Here is a 20,809-nt window from a genome sequence, read left to right as displayed (position 1 = left end):
GTAACAGGTGTGGGTGGGAGTGCTGGGGGAAAGTCACAAATTCTCTGTGAAAAAATAAAATTCTGTGCGGAAGATTAATTCTATGCAAATTCCACATTGTGCCATGGCACAGAATTCCAACTGGACTAAAATGAGGAACGACTGAAGGAACCCATTAAGGGAGCAGGTTTCTTACTCACCACATATGGCCTCTTCATCCTCTTTGGTAGGGCAATCACTGTGAAAATCACAGACCTGCAGGTGGCTGACACAGCCCCCGCTTGGGCACGGGAAAGTGGAGCCCTTGTTGGATGTGGAAGGATCCTTGCTTTCTTTTTCTAAAGGGTACAAAGCAAGAAGTCCAGAGAGAGGAGTCAGCAGAAGGTCTAGAGCAGGGCTTTGGTCTGGATGGTTCCTCAGTCACACTTATGCTCCTTCCCCCTTGCTACATTATAAAGACAAATCAGTCCATATCATAAATAAATAAATAAATAAATAATAATAAATACTCATTTAATTTCAATGTTTGTGCCAGAAAGTCTCTGAGCCTGTAACAAAATGTAGCTGAAAAAGCAATTAACGAAAAAGCAATGTGGTCGAATGAACAATCAGTAGAACTAGCTTGCAAATGAACCAAACCTGTACCACCTTAGTAATAGTACATAAACATCTTACAGCCCACCCTAAATCAAACATTAATCTACAGGCAAAAGGGGGCAGCATTCTAAAGGTGCAGACCCTGCACTGAGAAAGCCCTGCTCCCTATTATCTCAAGACTGTGTCATGGAACTGTCAGCAGTTCCAGTGAAGCTGTTCCCAGATGTTGCTAAAGATAGTCACCCATTAGACTCTATATCATTTAAGGCTTTCAATAAATGTGAGACCTTGAAATGCATTCCCTGGATAATAGATGATCTTTATGGCTAGTAGATTTAGCACTGGTTTCAAAAGATTCCCTTAGGGCACTCGGGTTATCAAATGGATCTGATTTATTGTGTTCTTTCCCAATTCCCTCCCACCATCTCCCCATACTTCTTTGTACTTCCATGAAATTCAAAACCACAGCTCTGTGTATAAATTATCCTCTCTGGCTTAAATCACTCAAGTTCCCTGACACAGTGGGAGTTTTATTTTTTGCACACAACACTTTGCACACATAAAACACATAAATGATGCAACAGTCAAGAAGATTATATCCAAAATTTATATTTTGTTTAAAAAACCTGAAGTAAATTAAACAGAAAAAACTAATACGATCAGAACATTTTAAAAAGTCACTGAAAACTTTTTGTTGGATATTTTGTTGGATATCCAGTATTTTGTTGGATATTTGTAAATTTAAAACTTTTTCTGCAGTTTTCAAGCCAGAACCAATAGCATGATGCTAGTGCATGAGAACCATAAAATGAAGCTGAATGTGGCCCTGATCCTGTGTACTGCTTTGAGCAAATGGACCCCTGCACCTGTAAGGAGCAACACTGAGGTCAGTGAGGCTCTACGCAGGTTCAGGGGTCTGTCTGCATGCAGCACTTAGTAGAATCAGGGCCTATAACTACAAGGTGAAACTGCCCAGGCTAGTTTCATTGCCAAGCTGAATGAATTATATGAAGTAAAAAGCAGCATACATGGTGAAAAACAAACTAGATTCTAATTGTTCTCTTTTTAATAATCTGAGACAGAGGTTCTTAACTCGGAAGTGCCAAACAGGTTTCACGTAGACATGACCACCCTCCTTCGCTTTATGACTATATGATGCAGGGGGTCGGGAAGCAGTTTTTCTGTTGGAACATAGGGTCACAGTGTGGAAAAGATTGGGAAGTACTGCTCTCATGTATTAGTGACACAGGTAAAGGTTTTTAATCTCAACAATGGCCTTTAAGTAAAGAAAAAAAAATCAAACTTTTATAAAGAACATAGTCAATTTTTTAAAACTATTCATGTGTGCTTCTAGGGCAGCGGTGGGCAAACTTTTTGGCCTGAGGGCCACATCGGGGTTCCAAAAATATATGGAGGGCTGGGTAGGGAAGGCTGTGCCTCCCCAAACAGCCTGGCCCCCACCCCCATCCAACCCTCCCACTTCCCGCCCCCTGACTGCCCCCCTCAGAACCTCCAATCTATCCAACCCCTCTTTGTCCCCTGACTACCCCCTCCTGGGACCCCCCACCCCTAACCATCCCCCTGGGACCCCACCCCCTATCCAACCCCCCCTCTAAAGCCCCTTTCGGAATGTGGCCCTGTGAACATGGATGGAGGACTCAGGAGGAGCAGGGGCAGCCACGCAGCCAGAGAGAAGTGGTGGTTTCCCCTTCAGAGCACCCTTCTCTCCAGTTGGCTGTGTGGCCACCCTGTGCTCCCGAGTCCTCCAGCCAGCGTTCGCCATGCTCTTGCCACCCGTACCTCCCGCCTGCTCCCCTGAGGCTGCAGATGAGTCTCCCACCCTGCTCTTCCCTGCCCTCACAGTGCAGCCCCCCCTCCACGGGAGCTCAGCCGGTGCTGAGCTGCCTGAGTGCCCAGCCCTGGGGCCCCCAGTTGTTGGGAGGCCCCATGCCAGGGCATCCTGTGTTTACTGGTAAATCCGCCCCTGAGCCGCGCCGTCCGGCCGGAGACAGCCACGACGCCCAGAGCGCTGTCCAGCGGGAACTCGCAGCCCCGCCGCCCAGAGTGCTGGTGGCACTGCGAGCTGAGGCTGCAGGAGAGGGGGGACAGCAGGGGAGGGGCCGGGGGCTAGCCTCCCTGGGCGGGAGCTCAAGGGCCAGGCAGGATGGTCCCGCAGGCTGGATGTGGCCTGCGGGCAAGCTAAACCCTCCCGACAAGCAGCATTAGCTATGTCGGCAAGAGAGCCTCTCCTGCCTACATAGTGCTGTCCACACCAGCACTTTTGTCAGTAAAACTTATGTCTGTCAGGGGTGTGAAAAAAAAAGTTTTGCCAACAAAAGTGCTAGTGTAGACAAAGGTGCTAGTGTAGGCTGGGTGAGGTAATATCTTTTATTAGACCAATTTCTGTTGGCGAGACAGACAAGCTTTTGATCTACACAGAGCTCTTCCTCAGATCAGGAAAGGTACTAAGAGTGTCCCAGCTAATTACAAGATTGAACAGATAGTTTAGCAAAAATAGTTACCACATATTCTAAGGAACCATTAAAGGTGAAGTGGCACATTAAAACCCTGTAGTCTTTAGGACAAAAAGCAGGGGTAGTGGATTACTGATTGTTGTAATAAGCCATAAATCCAGTGTCATTCTAAAGACCATGGTTTTTAGCGTCTAGCAAAATTATGAAGTTATGTTCCCAGGCCTGTCTTCTGAAAGTGTTGTGCAGGTTTCCTTTGAGGATGGGGACTGATAGGACAGATATAGAATGATCGCTTTGTGAAAAGTGTTCTCCCTACAAGTGATATGATGTTTTTGTCTTATTAATTCCCTGGGTGAGTTCATTCGAGAGCATAGTGAATGTCTGGTTTCACCCACATAGCTGTTATTGGGGCATTTAATGCAATGGATAAGGTACACCACATGTTGTGTGATAGGCATGCATGGGACCCCAGGATCTTGAAAGGTGTGTGTAGGTTTTTCATCTGTAGTTCTGGCAGGGTCTGGTGCCGCTTCGAGTTGTTGGGTCCTGGTCTGTGTGGAGCTTGCTTCCGATGATGAGTTTGGAGAGGTTGGGAGGTTGTTTGAAGGCCAGAAGAGTGGGTTTATGAAAAATTTCTTTCAGGATGGAGTCACCATCAAGTATGGGTTGTAATCGTTTCATGATACCCTCTATGGGTTTTAGCATGGGGTGGAAGGTAACAACTAGGGGTATGCGGTCAGAGGGGGTTATTGTGGCCTTCTCCTAGATCATACTCAACAATTTTAGTCAGTGTCCTTTTTTTGTTTCCAGCTACATTCATTTAGATTTTCCAGCTCTTACTAGATGTGTTGGAACCTACCATGGAAGCAGTCCCTGAACTGCAAGGAGCCCAATGCCAATAGCCCAGCCCCTTGTGCTCCACAGGTTGAATACAGCAGGGAGATCTCAAAAGGCCTCTCCACTTCGCCGATCTGAGCCATGAGTACTTTCCACTTGACCCTATAACAAGACAACAAACAGCAATCACACACATGTGCACCTGGGTATCTCACCTACTTAGGCACCTTTGTAAACCCCACTAGGTGCCTATCTACATCATAAGGCAATAAATACCTTTAGATATCTGGCCCAGGATGCTGACTCCCTTCCTTGTTTCTAGCTGCTAAATGGCTTTAAAAGACAGCTAAAAATACATAAAATACATTCCTAATATTACATTTCCATGCAAGAAGTTGCTATGCTAGCCACCAAGATGTTATGTCATTGTCAAAGATCTATTGAATCACAAAAGGATGGGGAGGTGGTCTACACAATGGTGAATAGGAGGTTTGCACAAGACACTTTATGAAGATGTGGTGCATACTATGAAAACATGAGAGCCCCTGTTATAAGCACAAAAAATTGTGTAGAAATGTCAGCAGCTTTAAATGTTTATGGCCTTTCCCATTTACATCAGCCTGTGTTAACTGATTATCTACCTAATTCATTGCCAGTGTTCACATCAACCACACACCCTTTCTTTGTCAGAGGATGCTGCTATCCTTCCCCATCTTCTCTCCCCCACCATCCCTTCGGAAGTTCATCCGCCCCTAATCAAAACCAGCGCGGCCTTCAACCTTCTCAGAAGGTGAAAATATTTCCCCTTTTCACCCTTTTGGCATTTCAGGCAGAATTATAGCTTTCCCAAGATTGTAATATCATTTCATTCTATTTCAGAAATCTCCAGCACTGAAGCACAACTCTATTACATCTGCCACAGAGCTAAGTAACCAAGAGCCTCCAGCAATGAGATGTGATTGTTTTACTGATTATTATATTACAGTGTAGCCTTCAGGAATCTTCAGTACTAAGCTAGAAATGCATTTATCTCTGCCACAACACCACACAAAATCCAAGACCATTCAGCTCTGGACCACAGCACCATCATTTCCATTATATTACCTGGTATACTATAGCCACCATGTTCCTCCAGCACAGAGACACAGCTTTGTTACCTCCACTGTAACACAGCACATTGCCCACATTCTTCAACTGAGTCACGACTGCATCATCACACCAGAGCAACCAGGAACCTCTAATACTCAGTCACAATCACATTATCACCATTCTGTATTGCAGCAGATCATCCAAGAACCTCCAGCACTGAATCATGACTGCATGACCTCCATTATATATTATAGTACTGTATCCAACAAACTCCAGCACTGAGACGTGACTCCATTAATTCCACTGTACAGTATGACAGCACAGCATCAAGAAACTGCAAGTGATATGTAGCTTTGCATCACCCAGAACGCTTACATGTACACCTTGTTACCAAGGAGCACTGCCCAGGTATTCCCTAGGGCAGCTGTATTCTGACACACACACTCAGGTCCAAAGTCCAACTGCAGCAAGTTCTCTAAATGCATAAATATTGCACTTTCTTTGCTTGGTCCTGGTATCCAAACAGGGCCTATTCAGAGCCAATTTAATTTTCTTAATGGAATCAGGTACAAAGCCTTTAGTATATACAGCAGAAGATGGATCATTGAAGCTGGCTTTCAGATAAGCCCAGCCTGGCAATACCTTTACTATCGATTTTACATCAGGCTAGAGCACAGTAACCTGGTTAATATTACTACGCTTACAGATAATATAGATATTGAAACTGCGGTGTACACTCTTAGGGGCTCTCAGAGCCTGACATATCTCTGGGCAATTTGCAAGGAAAGAATAAGAGTATGAACCTGCAAACAACTTGATGTTTAATTCAAGATAATTCAGGATGCATTTTGTGGCCCTAGTAATTTCTATTGTTCATCAATATTCTTAGCACTAGAAGGCTTGCAGCCTCTCTGTCTCCCTCCGTTGAACAATGCCCCTTCCCCCCAATTCTGACCAGTCCCTTCTACTCAACGTCTTACTATCTCCAACAAAGAGAACTGCTGTTGAATTTCCAAGAACAATATTTAAGAGTCCAGACAACAACTGCTTTATTAAGAATGATGAGTTCAACTACACGAGCAGGAGAGTTGGAATGTTCTCTAAGCTAGAGGGATAGATTCTGACACAGATGTGACACTATGCTAAATCAGAGAACACCTGAATTATAAGCATTATATCAGCTATTTCATTTCTTTGCTGTCTGTTGCGACAAAGGCAGCTAGGAGACTAAGGGAGTTAGCCAGCTGGTGAGTATATGTACTTCTGTCTTATTACTATTGATTAATTTTTGGGGGCAAAAAAGGAGAAACTTTTGTGTGCTGGGAACTTGCCTCTGAGTTTGGGAGGGCTCCAGGCTGCTTTGCTGTGTGCACATTGAAGTTTGGTTGCTGACTGTCTGGGCTAGATCACCCTGCAGTTAGGTGAATAAGTGCCTGACTCCTAGTAGGGCTCTAGCAGGACTCTTTTAAGGGCCCTAGAAAGGCTCTTTGATGTGACAGAGCATTTTTTTTAATAGGCTAGTGATTACAGGTGGCTGAGGGAGAGGGGGTAAGTCACCTATTCCAGCTGTGTGTGGGGCTCAGGCTTTGAAAACCATGCAGACTCCCACCTGAGAGATTAAAGGAGTGAGCCAGCTGAGTTTAGCAGCAGAGGAAGGCAGGGAGGTAGGATTTGTTTCAACTTACAGGTATTCTGCAAGGAAGAATCTGCAATGGGAGGAAAACAGCACATTGCCAAAAGCACTGCTTGTTCTGCCTCTGCCTGCACCTGTGGGGGCCCTGGCTAGACAGGCATTCTGGCCCTGGAGGCTTCTACCCAGGCACTGGTCTTGACTCGCTGGACATGTGTCCTGCATGTCCCTGATGAAGAAAGCCAGGCAGGGGAAGCCAGCTGGTGTAGAGAGGTGCCTGTTGGTAGAATCCCTCAGGAAGTAGGTAAGAAAGCTGCAGGAGGATATGGTTCATTGGTATAGCATCCAGGAGCAGGAGGACTTCATCAATAGGATGCATATGGAGACATCCAGGATGGAGGATGCTAGCCAGCTTCCCTAATAGGGAAGGAGACCGAGCTGCTCTAACGGGAGGAGACTGGTTGCTGGCCACCTCAAGCTGTAGGCAGCACTTCATCAATCCAGTTCCCCATTGCAACAAGGTCAAGAACTGGGACTGGAAAAAGGAGGTGAGGAGCAGACCACAGTGGCTGAAGAAGAGGAGCCACCTGCCCCCAAGTCCAGGAGGCTCATGGTCACCGCAAGCAAGAGGAAGAGACACAAGTGGTGTTATTAAGAACTCCCTTCTCAATGGGATAGAGGCATCCATCTGCTGACCTGACTTGATGTCCTTACAGGTGTGCTGCCTGCCTGGAATCTGCATCCAAGACATTACATAAAGGCTGCTAAAGCTCATCTGTTCTTCTTACCACTATCCCATGCTGCTCATTCACATGGGCACTAATGATACTGTCAAGTATAAACCTGAGCAAATCAACAGTGATTACAGGGCTCTGGGAGCAAGGGTGAAGGAGTCAGGGGTGCTGGTGCTGTTTTTGTCAATCCTTCCAGTTGACACTAAGGGCCCAGGCAGGGACAATGACATCCTTGAGATGACCAGTTGGCTGCACAGATGGGTGTCAATGGGAGAACTTTGGCTTCCTTGACCCTGAGATGCTATTCCAGAAAGGAGGACTGCTGGGAAGAAATGGGGTCCACCTGACTACAAAGGGGAAGAGAATCTTTGCACACTGACTCTCCAATCTAGTAAGGAGGATTTTAATTTAGGTTAAAAGGAGGCAGGTAGCAAAAGCCCACAAGTAAGTATTAATAAAAGGTGGAATTAACAGAGAACTAAAGTGTTGGAGGTAAATGGAAAATTACAATTGGGCTGTAGGAGTCACAAGAGGGATAAGAGTGATGGAATCTGCTCATCGTCTTAGATATCTATACATAAATGCAAGGCACATCAGGAATAAACAGGAAGTACTGGAATTATTCGTACATGAGCTAAATTATGACTTAATTGGCATCTGAGAGACTTGGGATAAATCTCATGACTGGAATATTGGTATAGAGGGGGGATAGCTTGTTCAGAAAAGATAGGCAGGGAAAAAAGGGAGGACATATTGCATTATCTATCAAGAATAAATACACTTGTTCTGAGGTGCAGAAGGAGGTCAGAGGCAGAAGAGCTGACAGTCTCTGGGTGAAGAAAAAGGGTAAAAATCAGGGACAGTATCATGGTAGGGGGGTCTACTGTAAACCACCAAATTAGGAAGGGGTGAGGATGAGGAGATGGAACAATTAACAAAAATAACCAAAACACAAGACCCAATGTTAATGGGGGGGTGTCTTTAACTACCCAGACATCTGTTGGAAAAGTAATACGGCAAAACAGAAAATGTTTTTGGAATGTACTGGGGACTACTTTTTGTTTCAGAAGATGGAGGAAGTAACCAGAGGGACAGCCATTTCAGACTTGATTCTGAAGAACAGGGAGGAATTAGTTGTGAATCTGAAGGTTGAAGGCAATTTGGGTGAAAATAATCATGAAATAACAGACTTCATGATTCTAAGGAAAGGAAGGAGGGAGCAGAAGAATAAGGACAATGGCCTTCAAAAAAGCAGCCTTTAACAATCTCAGAGAACAGGTAGGTAAGGCTCCATGGAAAGAAAAGCAAAGTGAAAAAGGAGTTCAGGAAAGCTGGCAGTTTCTCAAAGAAACAATATTAAAGGAACAACAGCAAACTATCCTGATGTGAAGAAAAGATAGGAAGAATTGTAAGAGGCTGATATGGCTCCACCAGGAGCTCTTTTAATTACATGAAAATCAAAAAGGAATCCTATAAAAAATAGAAATGGACAAATTGCTAAGGATGATTACAAAAGAATAGCAGAAGCATGTAGGGACAAAATCAGAAAGGCTAAGGCACAAAATGAGTTACACCAAACAAGGGACATAAAAGGCAGTAAGGAGAGGTTCTATACATACATTAGGAGCAAGAGAAAGACTAAGGAAAAGGCCAGGGTGAAGGAATTGGTGGTGTTTTCATCCTTTTCTTAGCAAGGAAGGGAAGCTAATAATGGGCAACATTAAGGAGGCTGATGTGTTAAATGCCTAATTTTGCTTCAGTCTTCACTAAAAAGGTAAATTGTGACCAGATACTTACCACAATTAATATTAACAACAAAAGGGAAATAACACAAGTCAAAATAGGGAAAGAACAGGATAAAGAACATTTACAAAAGTTGCATGTATTCAAGTCAACAGGTCCTGTTGAAATTCACCTTAGCATATTTAAGGAAATAGCTGAAACAATCACAAAACCATTAGCAGGTTTCAGAGTAGCAGCCGTGTTAGTCTGTATTCGCAAAAAGAAAAGGAGTACTTGTGGCACCTTAGAGACTAACAGATTTACTAGAGCATAAGCTTTCGTGAGCTACAGCTCACTTCATCAGATGCATTTGGTGGAAAATACAGAGGGGAGATTGATATACACACACAGAGAACATGAAACAATGGGTTTATCATACACACTGTAAGGAGAGTTTTCTTTGAGAACTCATGGACAGTGGATGAGTTCCCCGAGGGCTTGAGAAGGGCTAACATAGTGCCTATTTTTAAAATGGGAATAAAGAGGAACCGTGGAATTCTAGACCAGTCAGCCTAACTTTGCTACCTGGAAAGACACTGGAACAAATTATTAAACAATCAGTCTGTGAACATCTAGAGGATGATACTGCTAAAAATAATAGCTAACATAGATTTGTAAAGAACAAACAATACCAAACCAAACTAATTTCCTTCTTGGACAGGGTTACTGGCCTACTGAATAGGGGAGAAGCAGTAGATGTGGTATATCTTTATTTTAGTAAGGCTTTTGACACAGTCCCACAAGACATTCTCATAAGCAAACCAAGAAGAGAGTCCAGAGGAAAGCAACAAGGAATGATAAAATGTTTAGAAAACTTAGCCTATGAGGAAAGATTTAAAAAACTGGGCATGTTTAAGATTGAGGAGGGAGTTGATAACAGACTTCAGATATGTTAAGGGCTGTTATAAAGACAATGATCATCAATTGTTCTCCATGTCCACTGAAGGTAGGACAAGAAATAATGGGCTTAATCTGAAGCAAAGGAGATCTAGGTTAGATATTAGGAAAAACTTTCTAACTATAAGGAGAGTTAAGTAATGGAATAGGCTTCCTAAGGAGGTTGTGGAATCCCATCATTGGAGGTTTTTAAGAAAAGGTTAGACAAACATCTGTCAGGGATGGTCTAAGTATACTTAGCCCTACCTCAGCACAGATGACTGGATTAGATGATCTCTTGAGCTCTTTTCCAGTCCTACATTTCTATGATTCTAAGATTGCTTCAGGACTTCAGAATTTATTCAGAGATTACCTAAAGTATGAGAGGCTTTCTAGATAAAGATGTCAAACATCAATCCATCTCAGGCTCAGATTTGTCTCCTCTTAGGAATTGTACCCAAAGTCCATTTCAGAGAGGCACAGAAATCCAAGTTCCATTTCTTCTCCTGTCAGGGATTATAGCACAGAGATCCAGTTCTAGTTCATTTCCTCTCTGAGGCTACACCTAGGGTCCATTCCAGGTTGCCACTGATTCGCCTTGTTACAAGTGAACTAAGAGATTGAGGGAGTTTTCTCCATATCTGATCCTAGGGCAGACTTTGTTACAATGATAATGTGATAATGAACTCTATAGGTTAATGATATGCTGCACACAGGCCTTATCCCTACACTCTCATTTGCGCATTGTACTTCCTGTTCTACTCCTAATAGTACAATATTTTTTAGAAGCGGACAAAAACATTTAAAAATCCCAAACCATCCAAAAATCCAATTACTTCAGGCTGGTCTTTCAGTCAATTAATAGCACAAGCCCTTCAGATATAAAAGAGAAAGCTGGTCTTGGGCCATGTGCCTGCCATAGAGAAGCTAGATCTATATGCAACAGTGACTCTTATTTGTTCTGCTATAAACACTAAACTAGGTTTCCTTTGTCCACCCTGGACTTGTATAGAGATTTCTGAAATCAATCCATTGTAAAAGAAAAAGAAAGGAATCTCATTTTTCCAAGGGTCCCTAATTCCACCCCCTTGTTTTCCCTACTTCCACATATTTTAAACATGACTGAAGTATATTACATATTTTAGATGTCTTTAAAACTAAGCCCCTGACCACCTATGATTGTTACAGGTCCCTTTCAGCTTTTCGCTCCTTTCATGAAAGCAAAGGTATTAACCCAATATCCTGACAAATTTCCATTGAGCAAATTAGGTTCTACCTACTTAAATTCCACTGATGTAATTTTAATTAGAGAGGATGAACTTAACTTCATATCCTAAAGCTGTTGTGGCAGTCTTCAGGTAGGCTATTAAACAGCTGCTATTTTCCATTCCAGAGATAGCCACATGTCAGTGATGGGTGAAGTGATCACTATTGATACTGAACAGCCAGGTACTTGTGAGGAGCACTCAATCAATCAATCATTTATTAATAAGCTGAAATGGACCTGTGAATCTAGCTGCCTCAGCCAGCAGAGACTAGTCACATGCCTGAAGTGGCATGGGCCGTCTCTGGGGGTAAGAATGACATCAGAAGACAACTTTTTCCCTGCTACACTGGCAAGGAGACATCTGGAGGGGGAAGGGCCCACCTAGAAAGGAAGTGAGCAAGAACTGAAAATAGGAGAGGAAGGGATTTGAGGGTTAAGAATTAAATTTTAAATCAAACTTTGCTGTCTTTGGCTCACCAGAACAGGAGTCTTGGCTGGGTATCTCTATAGCAACAAAAGGTGGTGCCAGGGAATTCAAGGAAAACAAGAGCAAGGATCTGTTGGTGGAATTCTCCATGGGAGCCAATCAGGTGACATAAACAAAGACCTTACAGTGTACTTAACCCATGTCCCTCAAAGGCAGGTAGAAGGAAAGGATAGCAAGCACAAGGATGATTGCCAATAAACAGTCATGTGGGCTCCCCTCCCTCTCTTTCTCTGTTAGAACTCAGTCTCCCCGTTGCACTTCAAAGCACCCTCTTGGTTCCCATCTCATGTGCATTCTGACACATCCAGGAATAAAAAAGCAACCATGGGGAAGACCAAAGTAAGGAACATCCAGGCTAAGGTTTGGTATTGCCTGATTTTCTTATCTGTGTTCTCTTCCTCTCTCTTTCTATGCTATCTCTTCTACCCTGCCCAGAGCTTTACAGATCGACCAGAAGCAAATACCCCTGAACTCTGGAAAAGTCTGGATCAGCACTGTGAACTGAACTTTGTGACTCAGACTCTACTGTTATACCTAGCTCCTCCACCCAGGGAGGCATCTCAGAAAGGAGCAGCCTTTGAAAAGAAAGACGACGTAGAATTTTTCATTCATGGCCAAAGCATTAGGGGCCAGATGCTTGGTTCCAGTAAAGCCACTATTGAACCCTCTAGCATTGTGAAGGAGCCAGAAAACTGGCCTAACCAGTTACCAGATGATTCTCACAGCACATGGGGAGCCTTTGGGTGATGGACAGCTGATGAGTGGCTCTACAGATGTTCAACAATTTGGGGATGAGGCCTGAACCGTGTGGGACATTTTACATTTAGGAGGTGGAGGAATAGCGACCCCACTGTGCTTGATCTGTGAGAAAGGACTTGTGGCCTTTCAGGGCATTTCTATTCACCCTGGAAGTTTCTTGGTGATGACTGATGGTATCAACTGCTGCTGATGGTCCAACAGGATGAGTATGATGGATGTATTTCCTTTAACTATGGAGACTGTTTTTTGGGTAACACGCCCTCTGCCAAAAGTTCATCCACATCAATAGTGGCTGAGGAGCATGCTGCCGGAGTATCAGACTCCACGCTGTGCCCGGGAATGTACACTGACAATCCTTTTCAAGCAGATACTGGTGGTAAGAAGGGAAAAATGATGATAGTTAAAACTATGCCAAACCATGTGAAATTTAGCTCGTGACTAGGATAACCCGTGACATTGCTTAGAGAAATCGGCCCATTACTGAGGGAGCATTTTGGCCTCAGTGGATTTGAGGCCTATAATCTCAGCAACAGTAAGTGAATCAGATGAAATAGGGGCATCGTTATCCTACTGAAGGTTTGGGAGGAAGTTAATAAATGAAATTAATAGGCAGCAAGTTTAAAACAAACAAAAGGAAGTATTTCTTCACACAATGCACAGTCAACCTGTGAAACTCCTTGCCAGAGGATGTTGTGAAGGCCAAGACTATAACAGAGTTCAAAAAAGAACTAGGTAAATTCATGGAAGATAGGTCCATCAATGGCTATTAGCCAGGATGGGCAGGGATGATGTCCCTAGCCAGCAGCAGGGAATGGGCGACAGGAGATGGATCACTTGATGATTACCTGTTCTGTTCATTCCCTCTTGGGCATCTGGCACTGGCCACTGTCAGAAGACAGGAGAAGACAGGGCTAGATGGACCTTTAGTCTGACCCAGTATGGGCCGTTCTTATGTAAGTGTAACCCACTGGTCAAGTGTATGTTATACATCCTCTTCTGTGTCTTATCCCCAGAGGATGAGAGTCTGTTACAGCCAGCAGCTCTGGAGGCTACTTCTTTAGATCACGCTGTGGAGACTCATACATTTAGCTTTGGAGGTTCTCAGTTCAGTCCTCTGAGTTGGCCATCACAGAATCAGTAACTTTGGGGAGAGAGAGATAAGAGAAGCAGACTTTGCTAGAAGCAATTCCCTAAGGGAACTGCCCCTCAGGCAACATTTAAATAGCTGCAGGTAGCTAGCCTTACCAGGTGTTCTCCTCTTGCCCAGCTCTCAGAGGGATGATTATGTTCCGGTTTGTCTCCACATGTCTGATTTCAACTGTGAATCCCTGAAGAGCAGGAGCAGTGCCCTGTGAATATATGGCCAACTCCAGCAAGCAGGACTCCACGCTCCATGGCAGGATGGGGCTATGCAGACTGAACTCACATCTATCCAAGAATCTGCTGGTGTTTAGGAGGAGAATGTCCCCTGAAGGAAAGAAGAAAAGAGTACAAGGGGAGAAGACATAAAAAGAGGAAACAAGAGGAAAGAGGGATTGAAAGAAGCAGTGGTGAAAAAGGAGAGGAGAAGAAAAGACAAGAAAAAAGTAGAGAAGATAAAAAGTGAAAGAAGAATTAAGTTATAAAAGAAAGAAAATAAGTAGAGAACGGATCAAGAGAGAGAGAGAGGAGAGAAGAGAGGAAAAGAAACCAAGGAAAGAGAAGGAAAAAGAAGGGAGGAGGCAACAGATACAATACTGGTTAGAAACACAACACACATGAGTAAGCGCACAAATATGAGGAGTCAGCTTAGCCTTGTCAAGGGGCTGAATTTCCAGGGAGTCTCACCCTCTGTAGCTAAAAGTGGCTTCTTCTGACTGTGGTGGAAACAAAGCTAATTCACAAAAGGCCTGAACCATAAGAACATAAAGATTATGGGCCAAATCCCAAGAGGTGATGAATACCTGGGACCTAACAGTGAAGAGTGCTGAGCATCTTCAATTCCCATTAAAGGCAAAGAGAGCTGAAAGGGCTTGGAATACTGCAGACTTGGGCCCCTTCAAATCCTATTAGCTACATGAGGAGTTGAATTTCCCCAGCTTTTCTCAGGGTCTGGAAGTAGCTACCTATTGAAGTAGCTACACTGTGCACTACTGACGAAAAAGGAGAGACTTGCCAATAACTGTGGTTCTTTGAGAGTGTTGCCTTTGCATTTCAAATGTTGCGGTATGTGCATTGTATAAAAATGGGCTGTGTTCAATATGTATCAAGTTTCACGTTGCACATTGCAGTATGAGCAAGGCTGCCACACAGTAAATATTCCATACATCTATGCAATGTGCTCAAGTCTAGCGTTTGATAAATATATGGAAAAATCAATGGCTTTTTTAATATATACATGATTCTTAGTGGTGTGTTCTCTAGAGTTCAGAGTGGGATTTCATGATGGCTTCATGTAAGCAGGTATAGTCTATGTGGCAAGAGACAAGGGAGGATGGCCATAGACATCTGTGTGTGCATATGTGTACCCCTTTGGGAATGAACTGGAAGTTTGTCTACCTTCTATGTCTCCTCTGGATGAATGGTTCTCCAGAACTTGATGCTGCTGCTGCCACACCAAGGCACTCACTGAAGATGGTACCCAGTCTGGTTTTCCGGAGGTGTCCCTAGATGTTACCCAGGAGCAGATGGACCCATAGGTACAAGAGGTTTCTGGGATGAGAAAGAGAGAGAGAGAGAGAGAGAGAACTTTTCACTGGTGTGCCACCTGGCTCCAGGGAGGGTGTCAGCCCAGGATGTTAATGAGCAGCTCTAGATTCATGAGTCCATTCAGACATTCTAAGGACAGAAGTAACTATAGTGACCACATAGTATGACACAGGCCAGAGAACTTGCCCAAAATAATTCCTAGAAGATATCTTTTAGAAAAACTACCTTAATTTAAAAATTGCCAGTAATGGAGAATCCACTATGACCTGTGATAAATTGTTTCAATGGTTAATTACTCTCACGGTTAACAACGTATGTCTTATTTCCAGTCTGAATTTGCCTAGCTTCAACTTCCAGTCATTGAATCATGTTATACCTTTTGCTGCTAGACTGAAGAGCCTATTATCAAATATTTGTTCCCCATGTAGGTACTTCTAGACAGTGATCAAGTCACCACTTGACCTTCTCTTTGTTACCCTAAATCAGGGGTGGCCAACCTGTAACTCCAGAGCCACATGCGGCTCTTCACAAGTTAATATGCAGCTTCTTGTATAGGCACCAACTCCGGGGCTGGAGCTAGAGGTGCCAACTTTCCAATGTGCCTGGGGGTGCTCGCTACTCAACCGCTGGCTCTGCCACAGGCCCTGCCCCCACTCCACCCCTTCCCATCCTCTCCCTCAGCCTGTAGTGCCTTCGCTCCTCCCCACTCCCCCACAGAGCCTCCTGCATGCCACAAAACAGCTGATCGGGGGGGGAGGCACTGATCAGCGGGGCTGCCAGTGGGCAGGAGGTGCTGGGAGTGGGGGGAGCTAATGGGGGGCTGCTGACGTATTACTGTGGCTCTTTGGCAATGTACATTGGTAAATTATGATTCCTTCTCAGGCTCAGGTTGGCCACCCCTGACCTACATAAACTGAGCTCCTGGCATATATCACGATAAAGCACATTTTCTAATCCTTTAATCATCCTCATGGCTCTTCTCTGAACCCTCTGCAATTTATCAACAAAATAGTCTGTGACATCTCAAGTAAAAAGGAACTGTCAGAGGGAAGAGAGGAAGCTGCCCATGGATAAGAATGATGGAGATTCTCCTACCTGATGTGGGGAAAAGGCCAACCTAGGGAGACAACCCTGGACCTCTTTGGCCAGTGTAAATCAGCATACTTCCACTGAAGTCAGTGGAGCTAAACCAGTTTACACCTGCGGAGGATCTGGCCCACTTGTAAGTAGAATCCTGAACAAGAGTGACATTCAGCATAGGAAAGGAATTGAAATAGGATGGAAACAGACCCCTCACATTGTGGGACACAGAACTCAGGAAGTTCTCAAATAGAAGAGCTGAGTGTATGAAACTCAGCAAGATGAGAGGTGTTGTGTAAAGCCTCTGCTCAATCCAGTAGAATGCGATTGTAAGATTTGTAACTTTTCAGTCATTGCTAGTATGTTCGTTAAATTCTGTAACCTTTTGCAAACTTTGTAACTTTAGTTATTGTTAGCATAGCCTTTTAAGTTTTGTAACTTTTGCGAGCTCTGTAACCTTTTCAGTTACACTTCGTATGAACCTCCAAGCTTTGCAATATTCCATCACGAGATCAGAGAGAGTGTGAACAAGGGAGTGTGTGTGGGAGATAAGGGAATGTGAACAAGGGAGTGTATGTGGGACGGGGCAGAGAGGAACTGCTAGGAGAAAAGAGCCTGGAGCCAGGTGTGTCTGATGTAATCTGCCCTGAGAAGGCAATCATAGGGTGCTGTAAAGAAAAGAAGAACCTGGTATGCATGAAAGGAACAAGGTCTGGAAATACTTCTTGGTGACAGACACAGAAGGAAAACTCAGAGTATGTGACAGGAGCCACCTAGTTCCACCAAAAGGAAGAAGGCATGCATGTTCCCTGCTTCTTGACCTGCTTGCTGGCCTGGATCCGTGACCGCAGGCGGACACACCAGATCTACTATGCTTCGGCTTCTCAGCTTCCTCTGCTCCGGTAACTCTCCTCCTGCATGAGTGTGTGGGTGCATGAGAGTATGAATGCATTGAATGTGTGCGGGGATGAATAAGATCCATCCCTTTTCTGTTTGATCCAATAGTGGTTTTTAATAAAACCAATACAAGTGTAACCCTGGGTTGGTTTCTAGGGAAATTGAGGTAACATTAGTGGTGGAGAATGTGGTCAATGACCGATAGGGTACACTAGTGGAAAGGGCTGACATGGAGTAGAGAGCACATGCAGTGCCTGCTCCCTCTTCCAGGTACACTAGAGGAAAGGGGTGACATGGAGTAGAGCGCTTGTGCAGTGCCTGCTGCCCCTTCCTGATTTTGGGCACGGAGCCGCTGTTTAGAAAGGGAAAGAGCCCCCTCAAATCCACAATGGAGAGGAAAGTGGCAAAATTTCCCCTCCTCCTCCTCTGGGCACACTCCAAGGGTGTTGACCCATGGGTCCCAGGGACGGTTTCATCAGGGGACGCCATGGTGGACGTAGAAAATACGTACCAGAAATATTGTGAGTTTTATCATCTGGATTCAAAGACTAAGGATCGGGCGGTGGCATGGTTGTTGTGGCAAATGTGTTGTGCTTGGCAAACTGCTAAAGCTGATTATAATTCTGAAACTATGCAAGTGAGGCAGGAGTTGGAGCAAGTAAGGGTGGAAAGGGATATGTGGAAGGCACAAGCACAAGCAGCAGGGGCTAGTTGTTAGCAGCTAGAAATCTCCACTGTCAAGGCGATGGAGAGAGCTGAACAGGCCGAAGAAGAGAGGGAACAATCTAAGGAATTGGACATCCAGGTGGAGTGTTTGTGGGGATTGGTGTTAGAGCAGGGGACCCGTCTGGGCGGGAGAGCAGCAGGATCCCCGGGATCAGGGACAAAGGCGCCACTCCAATATGACCCCGGAGAATGGGAGGGGACATATGGTATGACCCCGGCCCGGGATGGCCATCAGATGGGCTGGGAGCTCAGCCAGCCCCAGTGGCAGCTGTGCAAAGGTTAACTTTCCCAGCCCAGGGAGGGAGCCCCAGACCTGAAATTAGGGTAACTATGCAGGAAATAGCCTTGACCCCTGCAGAGATAACTTCTCTGGCTCAAGGGTTAGGGCCAGCCAAGGCGAGCACATTCTCGGAATGGGCATATCAGTTTCTGATAGCGATAGAGGATCAGGGGTTAAACCCAGAGGAGGTTAGGAAGCTGTTGAGGACAGCATCCACAGTACTGGGGTGTGATATGAGAATCGCACTGCGGACGCAGGCAGCCAGATGGTGGCAGTCCCCATTTGTGCTGGTTCGCAATTTGGCTCAGAGAGAGGCACTGCAGAAGGTCAGCCGCCAGTATGCAGCAGGCTTCCCCACTCCGGGGGAGGCCCCTGACGTCTTTGTGGAGAGAATGGTATTAGTGGGATTGTTAACTGGGCGGTATCCAGCCCGTGCCCAGGGGGGAGCGATCCCCAGGACCCTGTCCAAGATTGTGATTCCAATGGCCGAATTAAGGCTTATTGCAGCAATGTTGCCCAAAGATGTTCAGATGGCTAGGGGAGTGTGGAGGCAGGGAGAGCCCCTAAACATATCACACCTTAAGGAAGCAGCGCGCCAGGCCACCAGAGCAGCCCCAGCGCCTCGACACAGGCTCCCCCAATCGGACACCAGTTGGCTCCGCATACAGTTGTGGATGGCCTTAAAAGCTCAGGGGGAACCAATGGGCTAATGGGACAGGAAGCCCAAGGAGTCCCTAGCACTCCATTGTATGCAGCTGGGGTTGAAGCTCCCGGAGGTGGGGGGCAATATTGGGGCCAAAAAACAACCTCAGATGGGGGGGCCCGACTCCCTGAGTCCACTGGGAGAGGAAAGCACCCAGGGATGGACCTGGGTGGGACCTCTCCAGGTGGATTCAGGAGGAAGGTTGCATGTGCGCCTTCAGGTGGGGGGGCCATATGAGTGCCCTGAGACATCTGAACTGGATTTTGTGGCGCTGGTGGACACTGTTATGGCTGTCTCACTGCTTCCCTGTCCTGTGCCGGGATTACCAATCCAGGGAACCACTGAGATACAAGGATTTGATGGCACCTTGGTGCAGGGACAAGTGTTGGGATGACTGGTCACCCGGGTGGGGAAATCTTACCCGAAGATGGCCCTGGATTTATAGCCCCACAACCACAGAACCAATTTTGGGCATAGATTGCTTGCAGGAGGGAGGAATAGTGGTTGATTGTGCTAACAAAGGTTTATGGAGGACCCCAAAGAAAGACTGGACCCCTGAAGTAAGGAAGGGAGATACTGGATTGCTGACGCGTACTATGTTGGGAGTGGCGGCAGTGACCAGGGATAGCAAGGAGGAATGGAGGAAGCATTTTCCCCAAGCATGGGCGGCCCACAAGCTGGACTGCGGTAAATGGACTGGGGAACTAGTGAAAATAGAAGGACAGCAGTCTCCCCACAGAAACAATATCCTATCCCCACTGCAGCACGCCAGGCTGTAGCAGAGACAGTTAGAGAGCTGGAAGGACAGGGAAAAGTGAAAAGAACAACTTCCTCCTTTAACTCCCCCCTATGGCCTGGGAGGAAAGCTGATGGTGTCTCATGGAGACTGTCGACTATCGGAGAGTCAATGTGATGACCCCCCAGTGGGAGCCAATAGTCGCAGACATGACCCAGGTATTGCAAGACATACCAAGGGAAGCTAAAAGATTTTCTGTACTGGATTTGTCTAACTGTTTCTTTGGTATTCTGCTTGAGGAAGAATCGCAGGACCGATTCACGTTCCATGTGGTTGGGGTACAGTATTGCTTTACCCGTATACCCCAGGGATTTCATAGCGCCACTGCTATTGCGCATAAGGTAGTGACCCAAATGTTGGAGCATCTCCCTCCAGGGGATAAGGGGTGGGTGGTCTCATATGTGGACGATATCCTGATTGGGAAGTGCGTCCATCAGGGACAGCTCACGCATGTAGGGGGAACCACCCCAATTCCATGTTCCTCTCTACGATAGCCTACGGTTTACGATGTTTAAGTCTTTTTCACAGCTTCTGTTTTTCAGAGCACCAGAAAGAGCTGGTACCAGCTGAAGGACCACTGAAACATACCATGGTGCATGGTCGCGACAAACTTCTATGTTGTCTTATGTTCTGTGTTTTGTGTTTCATGTTTTATGTTTGTCTTGTAGTGCTCGTCTCATTGCTAGCATTATGGTGTATGGGGTCTGGGAAAAGGGAAGATACTGCATTAGGCAGGGAACAGCAACAAACCATACTCACAGCCCTTTTTAACTCTAACTGAACCCCTCCCTCTCCTTATCCCTCTGCCTCCTGCCAAATTGTCAATCACACACCTATCCCCGTGGTGGCCACCTCTGACCAAAAGCCAGTGATACATCAAGTTTGTAACTACCTCTTTACCGAGGGTATGAATGCGTTGAATGTGTGCGTGTATGAATAAGATCCATCCCTTTTCTGTTTGATCCAATAGCGGCATTTAATAAAATCAATGCAAGTGTAACCCTGGGTTGGTTTCTAGGGAAATTGAGGTAACAAGAGGGTCTTGGAGCCTGGGTTCCAGCCTGAGCAGAAACATCCATTCTGCTACTCTAGCCAGCCTAAACCCCATAAGCCCAAGTCAATTGACCG

The 20,809-nt window shown here is 45.4% G+C and overlaps 1 protein-coding gene across 2 annotated transcripts in view; it reads right to left on the bottom strand.

Annotated features, from left to right (window-relative positions):
• LTK (leukocyte receptor tyrosine kinase) overlaps positions 1 to 20,809 on the bottom strand; it is a 166,287-nt gene that overhangs the window by 77,676 nt on the left and 67,802 nt on the right. For both annotated transcript variants that reach the window (XM_038404861.2, XM_043515976.1), the window contains exons 3-6: positions 15,050 to 15,202; positions 13,757 to 13,979; positions 3,910 to 4,049; positions 180 to 317 (exon numbers count right to left, since the gene is read on the bottom strand). In XM_038404861.2, coding sequence (XP_038260789.1) covers positions 180 to 317; positions 3,910 to 4,049; positions 13,757 to 13,979; positions 15,050 to 15,202 — 654 coding nt within the window. The remainder of the gene's footprint in view (positions 1 to 179; positions 318 to 3,909; positions 4,050 to 13,756; positions 13,980 to 15,049; positions 15,203 to 20,809) is intronic.

The sequence above is a fragment of the Dermochelys coriacea genome, chromosome 6, assembly GCF_009764565.3.
Source record: "Dermochelys coriacea isolate rDerCor1 chromosome 6, rDerCor1.pri.v4, whole genome shotgun sequence".
NCBI classification, from domain to species: domain Eukaryota; kingdom Metazoa; phylum Chordata; order Testudines; family Dermochelyidae; genus Dermochelys; species Dermochelys coriacea.
The sequence above is the reverse complement of the archived record's forward strand: the minus strand, read 5'-3'. Positions and strand labels throughout refer to the sequence as shown.